Below are 23,110 nucleotides of genomic sequence, written 5' to 3'. Positions count from 1 at the left end.
TGTCATATCCCTATTTCCTTCATTCTGAAGGTTGACAAAAATATCACACTCACGATGCGAAATACACTTCAATTCCTCATTCTCCCTACATTTTCTACACACGTTCAATCCTTTATTATCATCTAACCACACTCCGACTGCACTCCGCAAAGCGTACATTTCACAGCTAGTACACTGACTCATTTCTTTTATGCTACCGTTCTTTGATAACGATGGTGAACCTTCATTACTGGCCGCCATTTTCCTTCGCACAGGTGCCATACTTATTTGCAACGTGTTTTGTCAAATTTTACGTTATAACACACCAAAAATAGACGCACTAAAATACGCAAGGCAAACAAAACAAAACTACACAATATTAAGTAATTTGTATCGATAACTGAAAATGATACTTATCTTATCTGGAGCTTGCACGAACACTACACATTACGAATTCATCTAGTGGCGACTTCCCGACATAGATTATGTTATAAAACACTTTAGTACACTAACCACGCTAATAAAGCTCCAATAATATACCAAAATTACACACTTAAGTCCATTAAATTGAATCCAAAATATCAATAAATCAACAAAAAACCAAATCTCTCAGGAGCTCTCCGATAGCATGTCCATTCACCAGCTTGCCTCGACACCAATCCCAGTAGAGAAATACCTCTGTAATTCTCACATTCAGTTTTATTTCCTTTTTATATATGGTTACTATGAGAGCTCTACCCCAATCGTCGGGAATTCGTCCCTTTGTCCAGGCTTTCTGAACAATGCAGTGTAGCCACTGTAAGACTTTTATACCACCATACTTCAGCATTTCTGGTCGAATATCATCTACTCCTGCTGCCTTTCCACATTTTAAGCCTTTGATGGATTTTTCTACTTCAAATATGGATATGTATTCCTGACTGCATGCCTGGTCAGTGTTTTTTACCACTGTGCTATCATCACTGCTTGTTTCATTTAGCAGTTTTTCAAAGTAATATCTTTTTCTTCCATTTTCATATCACCTTTATCATCTCTAACTCCTTTTACAGCACTCTTTCCTCCATTCTTAAGCTTCTTGAACAACCTCCAGAATATTTTGCCACCTTCTTGATATTTATTTTCTATATTCTTGCCAAAGTCCTCCCATGAATTTTGTTTAGCTAGTTTTATGCAGTGTTTAGCATTCTTGCATTTGTCTCTGTATTCTCTAAGAGCTGACTAATTTGCCAGGTCCTTTTGATATGCTTTCTTCTTTTCCTTCACTGCCTGTTTAACTTCCTGTGTCCACCATGGAGTTCTAATTTTTCTATCCTTGCACACAACTTCACCACATGCCTCTCTAGCTGAATCAATCAGGGCTTTCTTCAAGGCTGGCCACTGAATCCCCAAGGTTTGATTCCTGTTCTCAAAGTCTTTCATTTTTTCTTCAATAATCTTTGTGTATTTTAGTCTACAGTTCACATCTGAGAGCTGCTCAACTTTTATTCACTTTAAAACTTTCTTACATGTTATTCTTTTCAATATGAAATTCAGTTTTATCCTGCTCAAGACTAAATAGTGATCTCTTCCAATTTCAAATCCTTTGTAAACTCTGGTGTCCTGCACCAGGGAGAAAACATCACTATCAACAATAACATAGTCAATGAATCTTTTCTTTTTCCTTGCCTCTTCTCTCCATGTGAATTTGTGCACATTTTTATGTTGGAACATGGTGTTAGTAATAACCAGTCCATGTCCTGAGCAGAAATCCAACAGATATTTGCCATTATTATTAGCTTTGCTCTTTTCTCCAAATTTTCCCAAAATATTTTTATATGTCTCAGAATCATTTCCTACTCTGCTATTTAGATCCCCCCAACAAGGACCAACTTTTCCTTTTTCATTGTGTCAGTTGCTTTTTCTAAAGCATCAAAAAATTCCTCCACTTCTAACTTTGCAGAACCTTCTGTGGGACCATAGGCACAAATAAGTCTCATTGTCCAGTTCCCTATTCTCATATTTGCCCACATTACTCTACTTGAGACTGCCTGCCATTCAAGAAGGTTAGCCTCGTATTTTGTGTTGAATACTATGGCTACTCCTTCTTTTCCTTGATTGTCATTGCCTGAATATAACATTTTGTACTTATTGCTCAGAAAGATCTCACCAGTTTTTGTCTTTTATGTTTCAGTCACCCCTATTATGTCGATCTGGTACTTATCTAATTCCTCAGCTAGCTCCATTTCTTTGCCATTCAGGCTTCTTATGTTGATAGTACCAATCTTTAACTCTGGTGATGTTGAGTTGGGGTGCGTTTTCAGATTTGTTCCAGTAGCTGACTTTTTGCTGTTCGCCCTGGTTCCGTGACAAAAACAACGGGGGCCTTGTTTAATCGGGCGACGCCCCAGCCGGCATGAAATTTTGCCATGTTGTACCATCATTTTTTATTTTGGTTTAACCAATAATAATACAATTTGGTCGGCTAAGTCCCATATTGCCAGCCCATCCTCGTTCGTTCAGTATCCAAGAAGATATCCAACAGGGTACACCACGAGAAGGTGAGGATTGGACATTAGGTCAGAAGCCCTGGTCAGTTCTCTGCATTCCTTTAAAGGCTATGTGGAGGTCTCCTCTCAGTTATACAGCTTTGACCCTTAAGCACCCCTTGTAAATTTGTTAATATATAAATACAACAATGCTGAACTTAATTTTTATGCATATATGCTGTATATTAGTATAATAACATTTGTTGCAATCTTACTATGTGTAGATACTGCTTTCCTTGACTTATTTTGTATATGCATATGTTAACCTGTACTGTTTTCTATTTATGTACTGCTGAAACCTCTGTAGTAATTTTGTTTATATGTAGATACTGCATTGTTTAACTTAAATTTTGTCTTGTCTATTTGTGTACCTTCTAGTGATTCTGTTTATATGTATTGCTAAATTCTGTTTGTACTGCTTTGCTAAATTTAATTTTCATCCATGCATATTGTATAATAATCCCTTTTTGCCTATTTTTCTACTGCTATAAAAGCATCTGTTATAATTTTACATATATGTAGATACTACATTCCTTGGCTTGGTGTTGCTTATTTTGTGTATTAATTTATATTAACTATTTTTGTACTACAGTAATAACCTCTGACCTTGTGTGTTGCTGTGCACCCTGCAGCAGTTCTATTTATCTGTAGATGCTGCTTTGTGGAACTAGATTTTTGTACAGACATATTGTTTACAATTTTCTGTAACTGCTTAAGTATAGTTGTACCCTTTAGTATGGCACAGTATGACCTGTGTTGTCTTTGTGACAAATAAACTATAAACCAAACCAAACCAATCGATTTTAGCTTCCATGTTGCAGTTAACTCATGGTACAACTGAATGCTCTCTAAAAAGGATGCATGCATACTAAAGGTTCATTCATTCATTTCGTATGGTGATTCAACAGCTGTGAGCCCCTTTTATTTATGGGGAAGTATGGCACCACCTCATTCTCCCCTATTTTTTATCCAGGCTCAGGACCAGCATAGCTGACAATTCAGACCTATGGCTGGAGGGATTGTCTTAAGTATTCCTGACTATCCATGTGTGTTCATGGGGCTGGTTTGCCTTCTTGTGGGATGAAAAACCCCAGATAAACGGTGGGGGGGGGGGAACTCTGCTGTCCATGCCCAAGACTGGCTAACTTGGCTATGGCTGAGGAAGATCCTCACATAGTCGATGGGAATCAAACCTAAGACACTCCTTTCCCAGGTATATGGTTGCGAACCGCATAACCACTAGGCTAACAGTGTGGAGATACTACTAAAGGTGATGCACACATATCCTATCCCCTCATTAGTTGTATTCCATTACTGCAAACTCAGCAGAAATTGAGAAAACAGGTATTTGTAATGACAAACAATCCCAAACAGATGCAGTAAAGAAGGTAAAGATATAAAAAAAACTATTTATGATAAACACATGGATCAAAATCAGTATTACATAAATCAAACTAAAAATAAATCAAACATAAATCAAATATTAAACCAAAACTTCTCTTCTGATTTTTACTGTAGTAAAATTTCTCACACATTGTGGAAGAGTAGACGAACACGTCTTGCTTAATCCCCAACTTATTTTCATGAATTTCCTTACATTCCATGTATGGATTACAGAAATATTTAATTATTTTCAAAGTTTATACTTTAGATGTTAAGATTCTTATTACAAAACCAAATATTACACTACCTTTCATCAAATTCCTGATATATACCCTCAAGGGGTGTACAGGATATGATAGTACTACATGAAAAATTTATATCATTACTAACTTCCTATCTACAATTTTCCTCCAAATCAGTCTGTTACTTGTCAACATTCCAACATTATCAGATCTTACATTTCTATCGTCTAAGGCACTTTTTACCGTATCAATCCACCTATATCTTGGTCTTCCTCTGGGTCATTTCCTGCTAACTTGGCAGAGAACACCAGTTTTGCTAATCTTTCCTCGTCCATTCTGTTTAAATGACCACCTGAATTAGCTCTGCTAACGCATTCCTGGATGCTGACAATGTTAAGTTCTTTCCTAATATCCTCATTTTTAATATGCTATTGCCATATTAATGCCATCTGTTCATGCCCCTAATCTTTCTAAGGACTCTCATATCTGCGGTCTCTAGTCTTTGGTCAAGTGTTTTACTTCTGACCCAGCTCTCAGATCCATAAGTTACAACTGGTTTGAACACTGTCTTGTATACAGCTACTTTAGTGTTCCGACTAATTTTTCTCTTATTCCATATGAATTTATTCAATTGACTTCCTACCATACCAGCTTTGTTGATGCTGTTGTCTATTTCCATATTTAATTTACTATCTTCACTTAAAAACATGCCTAAGTAGCTGAAATGTTTTTCTGTTGTATAGGTTCTCCATTCACAATGCAGTTGACATTTTCAATGATTCGGCCTATTTTCATTGTCTTTGTCTTCTTATTGCTGACCTTGATACAATATCTATTACAACAGTTATTCAATTTAGTCAGGGAATCTTGCAGACTTGTACTGGATTTATTTAGAAGTATAACATCACCTGCATAAAGTATATAGCTGAGGTTAACATCTCCAATTTTGATATCAGGTTTACTACAATTTTCCTTCATAATGTGACCCATACAGATAATAAATAACAGAGGGGATAATGTACATCTTTGTCTCATGCCAGATTTAACATTAAACCATCTTCCTGTACTTTGTGTACTTCCTGTACACTAATCTTCCTGGCACCTTGTCATATGCCTTTTCCAGATCAACAAAACTTAATTACAGATCTCTGTTATATTCCCATGATTTCTCAGCTATTTGTTGTAAAGTGAAGATCTGATCCTGACAGCTACATAAATCTTACCAGGAACACTCAGTAGGTATATACCTCTGTGTTTTCACATTCAGTTTTATTTGACTTTTTATATACGGGTACTATGAGAGCTCTACTCCAATCATCAGGGATTCGTCCATCTGTCCAGGCCTTCTGAACCATGCAGTGCAGCCACTGTAAGACTTTTATACCACCATACTTCAGCATTTCTAGTCAAATATCATCCATTCCTGCTGCCTTTCCACATTTCAAGCCTTTGATGGCTTTTTCTACTTCAGGTATGGATATGTATTCCTGACTGTATGCCTGCTGAGTGTTTTTTACCACTCTGCTATCACTGCTTGTTTAATTTAGTAATTTTTCAAAGTAATTACTACATACTTCAAGGATATCTTTTTCTCCAGTTTTCATGTCACCTTTGTCATCTCTAATTCCTTATACAGCACTCTTTCCACCATTTCTGAGCTTTTTGAACAGCCTCCAGAATATTTTGAAAGCTTCCTAATATTTATTTTCTATTTTCTTACCAAATCTTCCCATGACTTTTGTTTAGCTAGTTTTACATAGTGTTTAGCTTTCCTACATTTGTCTCTGTATTCTCTAAGAGCACAAGCTAACTTATTTGCCAGGAACTTTTGATATGCTTTCTTCTTTTCCTTCACTACCTCTTTAACTTCCTGTGTCCACCATGGAGTTCTGATTTTTCTATCCTTGCAGACAACCTCACCACATGCCTCTCTGGCTGAATCAATCAGGGTTTTCTTCAAAGCTTCTCCACTGATTCTCCAAGGTTTCGTTCCTGTTCTCAAACTGTTTCATTTTTTTTCCCAATAATCCTTGTGCATTTTAGTCTACAGTTCGCATCTGAGAGCTGCTCAACTTTTATTCGCTTTAAAACTTTGTGTGTTATTCTTTTCAATATGAAATTCAATTTTATCCTGCTCAAGACTAAATAGTGATCACTTCCAATTTCAAATCCTCTGTACACTCTGGTGTCCTGCACCAGGGAGAAAACATCACTATCAACAATAGCATAGTCGACGAAACTTTTCTTATTCCTTGCCTCTTCTGTCCATGTGAATTTGTGCACATTTTTATGTTGGAACATGGTGTTGGTAATAACCAGTCCATGACCTGAGCAGAAATCCAACAGGTATTTGCCATTATTATTGGCTTTGCTCTTTTGTCCAAATTTTCCCAAAATATTTTTGTATATCTGACAGTCATTTCCTACTCTGCTATTTAGATCCCCAATGAGGACCAATGTTTCCTTTTTCATTGTGTCAGTTGCTCTCTTATTCCAGTCCAAATTCTCATTCGCCATCCAAGCGTTGGTTTTTCAAAAAAGTGTGTTAATGCTATAAAAGAAAAATATCACTACTTACCACAAATGGCTCAAGATTAAAACTCCAGCTTTCCACTCTGTCCATACTTCAACTCGTAACACTTGTAAAAGAATCATCACCAAGTTCTAGTCAGACTTTGAAAGGACCAAATGCTGCAATCCTGCCTCCTGTCCAAATTGCAGTTACTCCTTCTGGTCCTTTGCGAAGGCCACTGGGCACAACTTCTGCCCACCTAGGTTTCCACCACTTTCACATCTGGATGGTGCTGTAAGACAAGGCTCACCTAAATACAAGGCCAACTTACTGGCATCACTCTTCTCTTCCAATTCCTGCATTGATGACATGGGCAAAGTGCCCTTCACTCTACCAAGGATGGCTCCTTTCATGTCTGCCATAATCTTCAACAAAAATAAATCTAAAGAATCCTTAATAACTTGAATACGAGAAAGGCATATGGTTCTGATGGTATCCTGCCGATTGTGTTAAAAAATTGTGCCCCAGAACTACCACCTATTCTGTATCTCTTCTGTATTGGTCCATGTGGTATCCTGTCAAACACCTTTGCAAAATCAAGTAGTCATTGTGCAGCCATTCCCCTTATCTAGCTCAACTGTCGCTTTGTTATTACATGTGAATAAATTACTAAGACATAATATACCTTTCCCAAGCCATACTGTCCCCATAGTGTATCATATTCTTATCTCCCATTCCTGAATTTTAGTTTTGTCAAGCTTCTCCAATACCTTTACTGATTTGTTTGTAATTTGCTACCTCTGTCTTGGAGTTTCCTTTATATAATGGAACTATTTTGCCCTCCTTCCATTTCCTTGGAATCTACCAGAACTGAGACTTCAGTGAAATAACTTATCTAAAGGTGATGCCAATTCCTTGCACATCCTCATAATATGTTGGCTGATATCCTATGCAATCTCTCATCCATATTAACAATGAGATTCTTCTATATCCTAAGTATGTCCAGTTCATCAACCTCTATTCCCTCATCTGTCACTGCAGTAACTTCATCCTAATAAAACACCTTTAGATAGTGGTCACTCAGTTATTATTATATTGTATGGGCAACTCCATGGAGTCCAAAGACTCATCACCAGAGACCCAATCTATCCACACAATCTATTGTACCTCTCCTTGAACCGATTAACAGACAAAGCACTCACAACTGACTCTGGCAACCCATTCCACTTATTCACAACTCTCCAAGCAAAAAAAATCTAGTCCTCATACCCCTACTAACCACACCTTTATTCAACTTCCACTGATGAACCCTTGTTCTGGTTCCTTTAGCTAAGTGCTGAAACATTTCCCCTGCATCAACCCTATGAAACCCTTCAAGCAACTTAAATATTTCTACCATATCCCCCTCTTTTTCTCCAATCTACCAACTTCTGCAATTCACACACCTTCAATCTATCGTCATAGGGAACTTGGTTACTTGTCTCTGAATCTTCTCCACCACCTCCTCATCCCCAAAAAACCCAGGGGACCAGACTTGAGCATGGAAATCAAAGTGTGGATGTATCAAGGCCTTATCTCCACTTGTTAATGTGTCCTTCAATAGTCAAGTAATCTCATGGGCTACGTTAGCAGTATGTCCTCTAAACTAGCTGTCTGTCTTCCACAAACCTTAAATCTCTAGCTTCATCTATTTCCTGGAGTACAGTGCCATCAATGTGATATGCAGCTTATAATCTGTTTATCCCAAAATGCATAAATTTACATTTCTCAATATTAAACTGACATCCATTAACTTTTGCCCATACTTGACAGCCTGTTTAAATCATCCTCTAGCTCTTCACGTTACCTTGATTAACTATTACTCTACATAATTTGGCTATTTCACATGTTTCTGTTACCTCTCTGCCACCAGCACTCATTAAAGTTATCCTTCTGTAGTCATTCTTTCTTTTACTCTTCATTACAGAAGAACTTCCTTACTATGCTGATCAGCATTTTTGACTATGCTTTGCACTGTTCATGAGCTTACTGATAACATTTGATACTTCTCATCCATCTTACTTCCACCTGATTTATCTGACTTACTTTGGGTATGCACTCTGATATTGCTTTCTTCAGATATCTCTGACCATCTGTGATGCACATTTTAGGTGCAGTTAATGAACTAAAATGTGCAGAATGCAAAGCATAACTGAAAAATAGAGGACATTATTTAGGGAATTTATTATGAGGGGACTTAGTAGATGCAGTATGTGCATTGTATTCACTCTCAAAAGAAAAAAAGTTTGTGAGTGATAAGCAAAAATAGTGAGAGTTTGTATGAAATGTTACAGAAGCGAGTGTCAAGTGTTCATGTCAAAAGGAACACAGTGGTATCGTGAATGATTGAATAAAAGATGCAAAAATGTGAGTGTTTTATAAGACAAAGAAAGGAATACAGGAGTGTATGTGAAGGTGAACAAATTATAAATGATACAAGTGTAAGGTCTGAGAATGATAATGCAAATAGGAGAATAGCAAAGAAATTTTAATTAAATCAAATAGCATACTTATGCAGAGTTTTTCACAGGTCAACATAAGGCAGAATGACTAGAGAAGCATCTGGAAAATGTTAAATATAGCACTTTCCAAATAACACTTTCCAGGAAAGAGTAGAAAAAGAGGGAATAGTAGGTAGAGTGCTAAATAAGTGAAAAAGGAATATTAAGAAAACAATATTGTATCATGATTCCATGCGAGGCATGTTTGTAAAGTGCATAATGATTTGATTCCTTGACACAAAGATTAAAACGTTATTATTCTGGTTAGAATGCAAAGAGGGAAAGTTTTTAGTTTAAAAGGATTATTATTTTTTTTTTTTTTTTGTCCATAACTAATGGTGAAGAAGGGATGTTGTTTTGTAGGTCAGATAAACTGGTAGATTACTGTATAATGTTAGAGACTATAAGATGGAGACAGTTGTCAGCTATATTCTCTTTGTTGGATCCCATTTAAAATCGCTGCTAGTCTTGGGCCAGCTAACTATAATTGGCTGAGGGTGGAGATTGACATCCCCCCCCATCTCCAAAAGTTACTTAGGGCTAAACAGCCTTACTACGCTCTTTTGGAGAAATAAAAGGCATTAGCAGATTTTATTTATTTTTGATTCACTTATGGAATTATGTTACATGGATACAGTAATGTAATCATAATTACCTAATTACCATAGTGGGAAATCAGCTTCCTAGTATAATAAGAGTCTGTTCACTTGAAGATACAATTACACACTGCCTAACCACAAGTCATTTGAACTTGAAAATTCAGATTTAGTTAATTGAATGTTCACTTCTTTGAGGGTTGGAGCTTTTTAATTCAGATTAAAAAAATTCTGTTAAAGAAATTCTTATCAGAAAGTTTGACACAAGAAAATAAGCAACCTTGATAATATTGAAGTTTAAAACAGAATGACTTTAAATCAAGTGGCTGAAGTTTGATAAACATTTCTAATCTTATCTCCAAAGATTTGTTTGCATCACTTGCATTTGGACTACTTTCATGCATAACCAAAGGAAGAACCAAAAGTAAGTAACTTATACTGTTATATTTGGCTCTAATCTAGGACCAAAGATAACTTACTGTGAATATTAATATTACTCTAACTATAAGATAACTTCCAGAATGACAACTAATCCATTCAAATCAAACTAATCACAGCATTCCAAACATATCAGTGATTCCTACCGAAAAAAAATCATTTTTACATCCACTTTACGAACACCTGTGGCATAAATTCCAACATAAACGACATTCATCACCACTTACAGACATCCGGATTAGACTTTCTGTTCTTAACAGAAACCCAAATTTCAGCTACATCAACTGCAGTTCACCTTCAGTGCCCAAATTACAATATTCGTGATTCATTTCACTACAAGAATGGCTACTATGCCTTTGTGCAATCTGACATTGCCTGCCAGAGAATGCCAAATTTAGAACCCCTTGATTGTGACCTCCTGTGGCTCAAGGTTTCCTTTGCCTTCATTAGGTATCTTCATCCCTAAGTCTGAAAACGACTCTGACCCATTTCCCATGAATCTTGATCATCTGCAATCCAGCTACCCAAATATTGAAGACCTTAATGTTTACAGCTCTGTTCCCCCTCCCCCTCCCCTCCTTTCTTCATCACTGTGAATAAAATCAGATATGATGTGGGTGCTTTTGCTGTAAGCAGTGATCTAATGTAAATCATACATCTACCTACCCGACCCCCACCCCTTCCTCCACGTTCTCAATACCTTTGATCTATACACTGTAGAGATAACCTTTCCTTTTGACAACTCAGAGCAGACCAAACCCAACCTAATGTCCTTTGTTTTTTCTTTCTTTTAAGGTTACACGGTGGTCAGCATTCATGGTTAAGAATTTATGCAGACACAACACGTGTTAAAGTAATTACTTTACTTACTTTCCTAATATTTTCTTTACCATGAATGCTGACCACTGTGTAACCTTGAAAGAAAGAATTGTTATAATCCATGGAGATTTGACCCACAAACAATGCAGCCACTATGCTAAGATGAAAATACGTGTTTCTATATTAATCAATCGACTAGCCTTTCTGAAATGATGTAGAGACAGCAACCTAATACCCAATTGCATTAAGCTAAAAAAGAAATTTACTTCAGTTAAAGTGCTCCGTATTTATGCCTGTTTGGAAACAGCTTTGTTAAGAGAACAGATCCACGAGGCCCTCAAAAACTTAGCATTACCCAAGCCAATGTGTTGCAACAAAAATTAGAGCTATCCAGCTACATTAATCCCAATATTTGGGATATTCTAGACAAGATTACAGATGACTCGGCCAAGCACCGCATATTACTTAAAAACAACGAAAAACTAATAGCGAAGTTCCAAGCATTAAAACAACAAGAAAGCAACAGACGATCGGGATGCCATATCTGGAGGACAATTACAAACCAACATTACCAGGAGCAACCAACCACTAACAGACCATGGCTAAGTTATTAACAAATCAAGCTACAACCTCAACCAAGGAGAACTTGCTCTGCTGGAAAAAGGTCTGAACTATGCCATTGCGCTGAGGTCAGTTAACATAGATTTCATTTATCATATTAAAAGAAGTCTAGGATCCCTCCCCTTCACTCTAGCTGACAAAATACGAATGGAAACATCATACATATTAAACTCAAATAAAAAAACTAAGTTGCAACCTAAACAAAAACAGAAAAACTGGCTGTCAAATCCTTAATAAATAACAAAGACATTGTAATCACAAAAGCAGATAAAGGTAATGCTACTGTTGTCCTCGATTGGACAGCATACCTAGAAAAAATTTACCATTTGGTTTCGGATCACAACACATACCAAATGGTAAACTACAACTCCAATAAACACATTAAAAAAGAAAACAACAGAATTAATTAAATCTGCAATCACATGACCAGAAGAAACAACTAAAAAACTAATACCTCATTATGCTGCGATCCCAGAATTTATGGCCTGCCAAAAATACAAACACACCATTACGTCTGATAGTTGAAGGAATTGACAGCCCTAATTACCACTTAGCCAAGAAATTAGCGGCCACACTCCACTCAAGGTGTTGGTAGGTCATTCCCCTCCTACATAAATAATACACAACATTTTATAAACAAAATTAAAACATCACACTCAGTGACCAAGATTTATTAGTCAGCTTTGACATAACTGCTCTTTTCACCAATGTCTTGATCAACGATGCTAGTATTCTTCTGCAGAACATATTTCTGCCTGACATCACGGCCCTCTTTGCCCACGTACTCTGCTCCGGGTATTTCATGTGACAAAACAATTTTTACTCAAGAAGCTACAGCCATGGGTGCTCCCCCCCCCCCCAATAGCTAACTTTTACATGGAAGACTTTGAGCAATGAGCTCTAGATTTGGCCAGCCCAAAGTCTAGTTCAGATATGTCAATGATATTTTCACCATTTGGCCCCATGGCCACAAAACATTAAATACATTCCTTAGCCACCTGAAGAAAACAACACAAACATATCCAATTCATCAGAAATCGTAAACAATAACTCTCTTCCTTTTCAAGACACACTCGTCATATCTTCCCTCAGGCTGCCTCTCCTTCACTGTCTACACACACAGGCCAATGCATATACAAAAATTCATACCACCACCCAACACTAAAACTAGGAGGCATAAGCACCATCAAACATAGAGCAATAACTATTTGCTCGAATGAACAAGCTCTAAACCAAGAATATGAAATCATTAATCATACATTTGTAAAAACTGGCTATAATAAAAAAGAGTTCACAAGATCCTCCATAAAAATACCACTAAAAACAAAAAAAGATTATAACAATGCCATAGCCATACCCTATGTTAGAAGCATTTCAGAAAAAATAGAACTCTACATAAATACAACATCAAGACTACTTTCAAACCCTCGACAAAATTAAGAAATTTACTCAGTTCTTCCAAAGATCCTCTTCCACACCTGGCCCACCCATGGGTTTACAAAATCCAATGTACATGTAACCTACCCTACATAGGGAAAACAGGACGCATTATCAGCTCATACACTTTAAACATACCATAGAATTGACTGGAAAGGCGCCAAGTCCCTATACTGCACCAAAACCTGGTTTGAGAGAAAATTTAAAGAAGCCCGTGAAATGCTGAAACACAATCCACACCTGAACAAAAATGACTATTTTTTTTTTAAACTTTATTTCATTTTATTTTATATATATTTTTTTCCTTTTCCCACTAGAGGTCAGGCTAGATAAAAGCTTAATAAGCAGCTTATATTTGTTTTACCTTTGTCAAGTGCAGTAGCATGTAGCTTGTTTCTTATACATATGTATTTTTCTGATGATGACCTCGATGCATTGGTCAAAATGTCAAACGTTACTTTCCTGATATTAAGTAAAATAATTATTTTAACACGCATGTTGTGTCTCCATAAACTCATGTCTTTTTGTACCACAAAGGGACCAAGTGGGATCACTTCCAAAGTTACCACCATTCCTTTCCATAGCATGACTATTGCTTCCACTCTTCTGACACCTGCACCGAGAAAAAAAAACATCCACACTGGCATGAGGGCCTTCATCCCGCATTCTACCCAAAATTCTCATCCACTTACCAAGCCCTAGTTCAACTGAAATGTATGAAAACATTTAAAGAAAAAAAACTTGACTTAACACAGATGACTTGCATCAAGAACTGTAGCATACTCAGCCTATGCTAAAGCACACAATTAATGTAAAACAACTATTAGCAAATCTAAATCCACCTTAATGAAAATCAATAACAGAAAACTCACCATTTTACACAAATGGAAGTTGTGCTTTCTGGTCCCTCGAAAGGCCATCAGATGCAACTTCTTCCCACATATCTTCCTCCAGCTCCTGCATAGATGACAAAGGCAAATTACTTTCTTCGATACCAATAAATGAGCACCATATACCTCCTGTAGTCTTTCAGCAAAAAAGACATAAGAAGAATGCTAAATAACCTGGACACTAGAAAAAGTCTGGTCCTGATGGCATCTATACAGTTGTGCTCAAACATTATGCTCCAGAGTTAACACCTGTCCTCTGTCATCTCATCAATCTTCTTTACTCAGCTGGCACCTATCCAAACACACGGAAGTAAGCATATATCCAACTCATTCCAAAAATGGGAGGTCACCTCACTCCTCTCCAAAATAATGATAAAAGTTAACAACAATCAACTCCTTCAATACTTAGCTCACCAGTTAATCAGTGACCACCAGTACGTATTCTGCTAATCCAGATCCACAGTTGATCTCTTAGCCTACATCACCCACCACTAGACATGTGCATTGGAAAGATTTGGAGAAATGTGCTGTCACTCTTGACATTTCCAGGGCTTTTGATTGTGTTTGGTATCAAGACCTGTCTTGCAAAATGCCTTCCTTTGTATAAACCATGTAGTCTCCTCAAACATCCCAAGCTTCACAATCATCTGCAACCAATGCCTTAAACAATGATCTCCATACCATCCTTCATTGGGGCAAGGATAACTTGATTACCTTCAATGCCACCAACATGCAGTCCTACCATTTGTCTCTCAAAAGGAATCTCAGCTCAAACTTCCGCTATCCTCAGTTATACACACATCACTAGACAGGATGAGATCTCTCTCTCTCTCCTTTGACTGACATTTACCTAGTCCCTCTTCCCATAAACACATCACATCAGTAGCATCCTCAGTCTCTAAAAAAAACTATTCATTCTTTTCTGTTCAAGAAGCTGTTTTAAATTTGCCCAGCTATGTATAAATCCCAAATCTGCCTAAAAATGGCAGATCCCAAATAATTACTGTTCAAACATTTCAGGTGGTGCACCTAAAACATTCCTTCAGCTCAGAGATGATTCTTCACAGACTCACTTCAACCTCTGTCTCATAGATGCAATGTTTCGGCTTTGTGTTTCTTCTACTCTCCTCTTTTGCCATTTCACTGCTCCAGTGAAATGGCAAAAATCATTCCTCCACTTACTTGTTGGGCCTGTTGAACATCAGCAGAAACCATCTAACATCAAGTTTCAGTACAACTGCAAACTCATGAAACTTGCTTTTCTTCCTGATTTATTCCATCTATCTCTGTTCTCTGGAGCAGCGGTCCTCATAATGTACTTCAGAACTTCAGCCTACAACTTGTTAAGAAAAATGTCAATTTGCACCTCACACATGGCATCGATATGCTATAGGCCCCTGTACCTTTTGTGTAGGATAAATTTATTAAAAATAAATATATGAGAATAATATTTAATTTTTAACAGACTACATGCAAGTTAAACTGATTTTTTGAGTTATCATCAAAATAGAGAGGAATGAACATTTGAATTTTTTAAGACAAAAATAGTTATGGTTACTTATTAATGACATATTGCATTTCTTACATTTTTCTTTCTCAAATGCTAATATTTTTAGCAATTAAAAGAATGAAAAGATTACTTTAGTACAACATGTTATATAATAAATATTATGCATTATAACTTTTTTCTGTTTCATTATTTTATTTTATAAATTCTTAGGTATCAGGATCTTCTTCTTATTAGATTAGGTCACCTTGTTTTTTGTCTTGTGAGATCCATACCAGTTTTTTACCAGCAGTGGAAAGATTATAAGATTTGCTTATCACCATCTGAGGAACAAGAAACTTCATCTGATGAGGAACCAGGTGGTGTTTTATTTTAAGCTATAATGATTTTATTCCTTGGACAAAATTAAAAATTAACTCACTATTAGTAATTTCACATTATCCATTAGAATAAAAATTGCTTGTGACGAACATGACTGGTAGGATTTTCAATATAAGCATAGTGTGTGCATGGTGAGCGTAAGAGCAAGAGAGAAAAAGTGATGTCATCTCAGTTAATGTTATGAGTTGCCTTATAAGTATGCGCCGTGTAGTAGCAAAATGATTACTTTATTAACATCTTTAATATAACTTGCATTTATTTACATTTTTAATGTGGAACTTGAAATTTGAGAGTTGGGGTCAAAAACATGTTACTGAAAAGATAAATTTTAAAGTTTTTATTTATTATTTAGACTCGTATGAGTGTTTTTTAATTAAAAATTAGCCTGGGAGTTTTTAATTGTGGGCATCCATGAGTGCCTATTTTAAAGTTATTATATATCTTCTTCCTATCCAGGTTCTAGGCCAAGTGGCCGGTTTCTGGACTCAGTCCATCTTTTCTTGGTCTTCCCCTATTTCTTGTTCCTCTAGGCTTATATGTTAAGTTCTTTTTTGTAATTTTTCTGCATTTTTGCTATATGGTCGTCAGTTTTTCCTATATTTAATCACTGAGTCTGTTATGGAATTAATTTTAAGATTTTTAATTATTTTACCATTTCTTTTTTTACCTAATAGGGTTAGTTTTTCTAAGGAATTTCATTTCTGCTGCCTGAATTCTCTGTATATCTTTTTTTTCCGAAGGTCCATATCTCACTACGGAAGTAAGACTGTTGTTTTGTACACTCTAAGTCTCTTGTGTGTTTCTGTACATAATTAGGTTTAAAGTTTCTGTTAATTACTCCAATGATTTTTATAAAGTTTTGTCATCTTAAAATCAAGATATATTTCATTTATGTAAGATAGTTTACAACCTAGGTATTTGAAATTATTAACATGCTCAATTATTTTATTATTTATTACTATTTTACTTCTGTCAGGGTTATCTCCATGAAAAGCCATGACTTTAGTTTTCTTTGCTGATATTTCCAGGCCATATTGTTGTATAATATTATTTAAATTATAGATTAATTTCTGCAGTTCGTCTTCAGTCCTTCCAAAGATGATCTGATCATCAGCAAAGAGTAGCGTGTCTATTTTTGTATGTCGATTAATTTGGAAGCCACATGTATTTACTGTTGTTATTTTATATATATATATATGATCAAATTCTTGACATGTACCCTCAAGGAGTGCACAAGATATTATGATAGTACTACATGAAGAACTTACATCATTACTAACTTCTATCAACAATTTTCCTCCAAATCAGTGTTATTTGTCAAGAATCCAACATTATCAGATCTTATATTTTTGTCTTTTGTCTGGCACTTCACTGTATCAACCCACCCATATCTTGGTCTTCTTCTGGGTCTTTTTCCTGCCAACCTAGCAGAGAACGCTTGCTTTCCTAATCTTTTCTCTCCCATTCTGTTTAAGTGACCATACCACTTGAGATTAGCTCTACTAACACATTCCTGAATGCAAGCAATGGCAAGTTCTTTCCTAATATCCTCATTTTTAATATGATATCGCCATTGATGCCATCTGATCACACACCTAATCTTTCTCAGGACTCGTATTTGTATTCTCTAGTCTTTGGTCAAGTGTCTTTTTTTTTTTTTCCTAACCCAGCTCTCAGATCCATAAGTTAAAATTGGTTTGAACACTGTCTTGTATGCAGTTAGTGTTTTGAATTAAAATCTCTCTTGTTCCATATGAATTTATTCGCTGACTTCCTACCACATTAGCTTTGTTGATTCTGTTGTCTATTTCCATCTTTAATTTACCATCTTCACTAAAAATTGTACCTAAGTAGCTGAAATGTTTTACATGTTCTATAAGTTCTCCATTCATGATGCAGTTGAAATTTTCAACGTTTCTTGCCTATTTTCATTGTCTTTGCCCTGTTATTGCTGACCTTCATACCATATCTATTATAACAGTTATTCAATTTATGCAGACTTGTACTGAATTTATTTAGAAGTATAACATCATCTGCATAAAGGAAAGAGATGAGAATAACATCTCCAATTTTGATATCAGGTTTAATACAATTGTCCTTCATAATGTGACCCATATAGATAATAAATAACAGAAGGGATAATGTACATCCTTGTCTGACACCAGATTTAACATCAAACCATCTTCCTGTACTTCCTTCAATTCTAACTGCTGGCTTACAACTCAAATAAAGACTAAGTGTTGCTTGATATAATGCCCCATTGACAACACATAACTGTAGCTTATTGAATAGCTTCTCTCTTGGCACCTTGTCATATGCCTTTTCCAAACCGACAAAAGGAGGGGTGTGATAGATATTATGTTCGTAGTTGGGGTCTCATATGATGAGTTTTGGGACTCCATGGAGGTGCTCATGCAATAATAATAAAAGATTAAGCCATGGTTTTTTTTTTATTGCAGTGGATCAGACATTGCATCATCTCACTTATCTCCTTAAATTTACATACATACTTATTAAATTCTATGTACAGCATTTTAGTGAGCTGCCAATTAACTTGATGGTTTCATTGGTGGTGTGAATAGCTAGTCCAGATTTATCTGCCTGTTTTTTCTCTGCATCTCTGACATGTTCTTTTTGATGGGTTTCTCTAAACCACTCTGTCTGCCCAATGTAACAAACACTGCAATTACAAAATGTTTGTATACTCTTGGTCTCTTCATAGGCTGAGAAGGTTTTGGCAATCTTTTTGGCACTATTTTATCCACTTCTGTCTCCTTGTGTCCATTATCACTGATTAAGGTTAATCTTCCATAGTCATTCTTCCTCTTATTTGCCAAATAATGAACTTACTCTTTGCGATTTCCTTTGGCCTGTTCAGCTAGATTCTTTCATTATCTGATTTTGCCTTCCTTGCCATGCTGGTCATCTTTCTTGCCTGAGCCTTGTACTCTTCACGAGTTTTTGAGAAGGTTTTGGCAATCTTTTTGGCACTATTTTATCCACTTCTGTCTCCTTGTGTCCATTATCACTGATTAAGGTTAATCTTCCATAGTCATTCTTCCTCTTATTTGCCAAATAATGAACTTACACTTTGGGATTTCCTTTGGCCTGTTCAGCTAGATTCTTTCATTATCTGATTTTGCCTTACTTGCCATGCTGGTCATCTTTCTTGCCTGAGCCTTGTACTCTTCACGAGTTTGGTGGTCACCTTTCTCTTTATATACCCTCTACACCATCGTTTCTCAAACTGTGGTACATGTACCACTAATGGTACATTACGTTATTTTTGGTGGTACAATTTTTACACAAAATATTTAAATAAATGTTCAGAAAAATGTATTTTAATATTGTAACGAGTGGACTGCTCCAAGAATTTAGCTTGGCGAATCGAATAAAACAAACAAATTTTATTGCAGTTTTATGTGAATTTTCAGATGCGAAGTCTCATTAGCGTGTCATAAGGGTTTTCATATTTAATATTTATTTTGAAACAGTATTTTTGTATGTAAAAAAATTATAATAAACAAAGTACACATAACATAATGAAAAACAAAAGCAATAGATTGTTGCAAGTTTAAGAGTAATATATTATATTACGTGAAAATGTATTTTATTAAGATAATTATGTGATATTCCATCAAAAAAATAAAGAAAAGTTATTATTTAACATAAAGATATTATTTAACATAAATGATATTAAAAATAAATATTATGTTTATATTCGTATGAATGTGGAGTGGCGTTTTTGATTTATGCTGACACCGCTGTTAAGATACTACCACTATCTAGATGTGATGTTCTTGCGACCCGGAAATGTGCTGAATTTTGTTTATGAATGAGATCACTAGCAAAGTATACAGAATATAATAACAGTAGTGTCACTCTATTTGACATTATAATGTCAAATATAATGTCAAATAAAATATAATGTAATGTCATTATAATGACAATATCCTTTTTATAATGGACAAATGGTTAGGAATTGAAAACTTGAAGAGGAAACGGCTGGTAGACGACACTGACACAGATAGCACTTCTAGTTTTAATCCTGAATTTCACGAGCATTTAGAAAACGAAATGCTACTGCTACAAGAAAGTATAATAAAAATTATTTGGAATATGGATTTTTTTTGGAACGAGGATGAAAATGACCCCAGGCCCCAGTGCGTTATTTGTTACGAACAGTTTTCGAATCACTCGATGAAACCATTGCTTCTGTGATGGCATTTTCAAAACAAACATGCCTGTTTAAAAGGTAACCCTCTCGACTTTTTTAAATGAAAATGAACTGAAATGAAAACTAACAAACGTTCACTTCATTCTTTTACTACAATTAACGAACGAGCAGAGGCAGCATCATATTTGGTTAGTTTGAGAATTGCTCAAACTTCAAAACCACATGCTATTGGAGAAACTTTAATATTACCTGCAGCCAATGACATTGTGATGTCTATTCTTGGCCTTACAGCAGCAGCCAAGTTGAATTTTGTTTCTTTGTCAGATGACACTGTTTTGCGACAAATTAACGAAATGGTAGCTGAAGTAAAACAAACACTAATCGAAAATATAAAGCAAAGCAAATATTTTGCAATTCATAAACGTGTGGACAGACTTATGTGTTCGTCGAACATGTTGTTTATTATTTTAACGGTATAATAGAACACAGAAACTAAGTAAATAATTGATTTATTAACTTGATGCTGATATTTCGCTGGTATTATAACCAGCATCTTCAGAGCACAAAAACACTGTTTGTCACAATACGCGAGACTAAAACAACATGGTGTACATTAACAAAATTGTAGCAGCAACACAAAGACTAGAGTCCTGATTTTGGCGCCCTCTATCTGGAAAAAAAAAAAAAAAACCGCTATCATATATTGCTAGAGTCCTAGAAAAGTGCTAGTTTTTCCTTAATATGACTGTCTCCCAGATCTTCGGCAAGTTAATACAGCCATATTTGTTGAGATTTGGAGTGTGTTTTAGGGCTTCTGTCGCCTCTAAGAACAATCTCTCTGATTTATATGGGTTTCTGTGTAGTACTTTTGTGTTTTTCCAGTTGATCCTGTGTGCAGGGGTATCCAGAGCATGGTCTGCTAGGCCCGACTTCCCATAATGATATTTCCGGATGTATCGTTTATGTTCGCTGATGCGGATATTCACAGTTCTTCCTGTTTGACCGTAGTAGGCTTGATTGCATGAGCAGGGTACTTGGTAGACTCCTGGATGTGATAAAGGAGGAATGCTGTCCTTGGGTGAGCGGATGAGGGTGGCTAATTTGCTACATGGTCTGAATGTAGTGCGTAGTTTATGTTTAATGAGAATTCTTGAGATCTTTTCGGATGTGCCTTTAATGTAAGGGATGGTGACTGTTTTGTTGTAGTTCTCTGTGGTGGATGGTGGGAGGGGTTTCTTAGGAGTGTTTAGTATTTTGTTTATTTTTTGTGGATTGTAGCCGTTGGCCAAGAAGGTGTGGCGTAAGTGAGTCAGTTCAGCAGTAAGAGCCTTGTCATTTGAACAGATTGCTCTCGCTCTATGGGTTAGCGTTTTTAATATGCCATATTGTTGAGAAGGATGATGGTGTGATTGTTTGTGTAAGTATCTGCCTGTATGTGTGGGTTTTCTGAAAACTGAAAATGATAAGGAACCATCTGGGAGACGTGTGATGAGTGTATCCAGGAAGGGCAGACAGTTGTTGGCTTCCGGTTCCATAGTAAAGTGGATTTTTGGGTGTTGGCTATTTAAATGTGCTAAGAATGTTTTCAATGTCTCAGGGCCATGTGGCCAAATGGCAAGCACATCATCAACATAGCGTAGCCAAAGTGTTGGTTTGAGAGTGGCTGTATTGATTGCTTGTTTTTCCAGGTGTTCTATGTAAAAGTTGGCTAGGGGGAGAGAAAGGGGGGAGCCCATGGCTGTCCCATCAATTTGTTTGTATATTTTCCCTTTCCATGTGAAATATCCTGCATGTATTGTGAATTTGAATAGTTCAAATATGTTAGGGGGGAAGTGTGACTTCAGTAGATTGAGGGTTTCTATTAGTGGTACATTTGTGAATAGTGAAGTGATGTCAAAGCTTACTAAGTTGAAATTGGCGCAGCAACTAAACAGGTTAGCCTTCTTAAAGAGGTGCCGAGACACCAAATTAATACCGAACTGTTTTAAAATCAAAAACAAGTTCCACTCGGCCAAAGCCCAACGCATCTATAAACGAGCGAGTGTAGCGCTTTTACGCGAACAAATTAACACCACTCGCCGGGAATTAGCACAAGCAAATACAACCATCAGCGCATTACGAGAATCACTGCATAATATTCTAAATACTGAACTTTAGCAGATCTTAGAGAACATCACCGACGCAACGGCAAAAAAAGAATTCGACAGAGTTAAAAACCGGCACCAAAAGAAGTTCGAAAATCTACAACAACGGAACATCATACAACGACCGCAATTACAACAAGACCTCGTCGTTGTGAATCTATCGTCACTCACCTTAAGCAAAGAAGCCACAACTGCTTTAAGTCGAGGACACAACTTTGCCATAACTCCCAAGCAAGTTCCAAAAGCCGAAATAATGGCATCCATCGAACGAGGAATTTACGACCTGCCTCCAACAATAGCTAACAACATACGTTTAGATGTGGCCAACATCCTAATCAAGTCCAAGCCTTCAAAAAGTAATATCCCACATAAGGAATTCATTGCTATAAAAGAGCTACACAACAACAGCCAGATTACCATAACAAAAGCAGACAAAGGAAATGCAACCGTGGTGATGGACACAACTGAATATGAAAACAAAATGCACACACTATTACAAGATCAGTCAACATACAAAATTATAGATCGCAATCCCACCAACACACAAAAGAATAAGGCACGAAAATTATTAAAAAAAGTCGCTTCCTGGCCCAAAGACACAGTTAACAAACTCAAACCCTTCCATGTTAGAACACCGAGGATCTATGGATCACCAAAAATTCACAAACCAGGCACACCCCTACGCCCAATTGTGGACAGTATAAATAGTCCCACATACAAACTGGCTAGACATTTAGCAAAGCTACTAGCCACTCTCACTAACAATTCTCCCTCCTTTATCAAAAATTCAGCACACCTAAAAAGCATCTTACAACACCTCACCCTAAAAAGCTCAGACTTAATAGTAAGCTTTGACATCACTTCACTATTCACAAATGTACCACTAATAGAAACCCTCAATCTACTGAAGTCGCACTTC

General features: G+C 36.4%; 1 protein-coding gene across 1 annotated transcript in view; it reads left to right on the top strand.

The window, feature by feature from the left end:
- The window catches only part of LOC150107750 (uncharacterized protein F54F2.9), a 304,144-nt gene that overhangs the window by 113,356 nt on the left and 167,678 nt on the right, over positions 1-23,110 (top strand). Inside the window, exon 6 of the mRNA XM_090392180.1 lies at positions 15,703-15,848. Coding sequence (XP_090248306.1) covers positions 15,703-15,848 — 146 coding nt within the window. The remainder of the gene's footprint in view (positions 1-15,702; positions 15,849-23,110) is intronic.

The sequence above is a fragment of the Typopeltis vanoorti genome, chromosome 4, assembly GCF_054136105.1.
Source record: "Typopeltis vanoorti isolate ZY-2024b chromosome 4, IOZ_Tvanoo_1.0, whole genome shotgun sequence".
Taxonomy (NCBI): Eukaryota; Metazoa; Arthropoda; class Arachnida; order Uropygi; family Thelyphonidae; genus Typopeltis; species Typopeltis vanoorti.
Note: the sequence above shows the minus strand (reverse complement) of the source record. Positions and strands in the feature narration are given on the sequence as shown.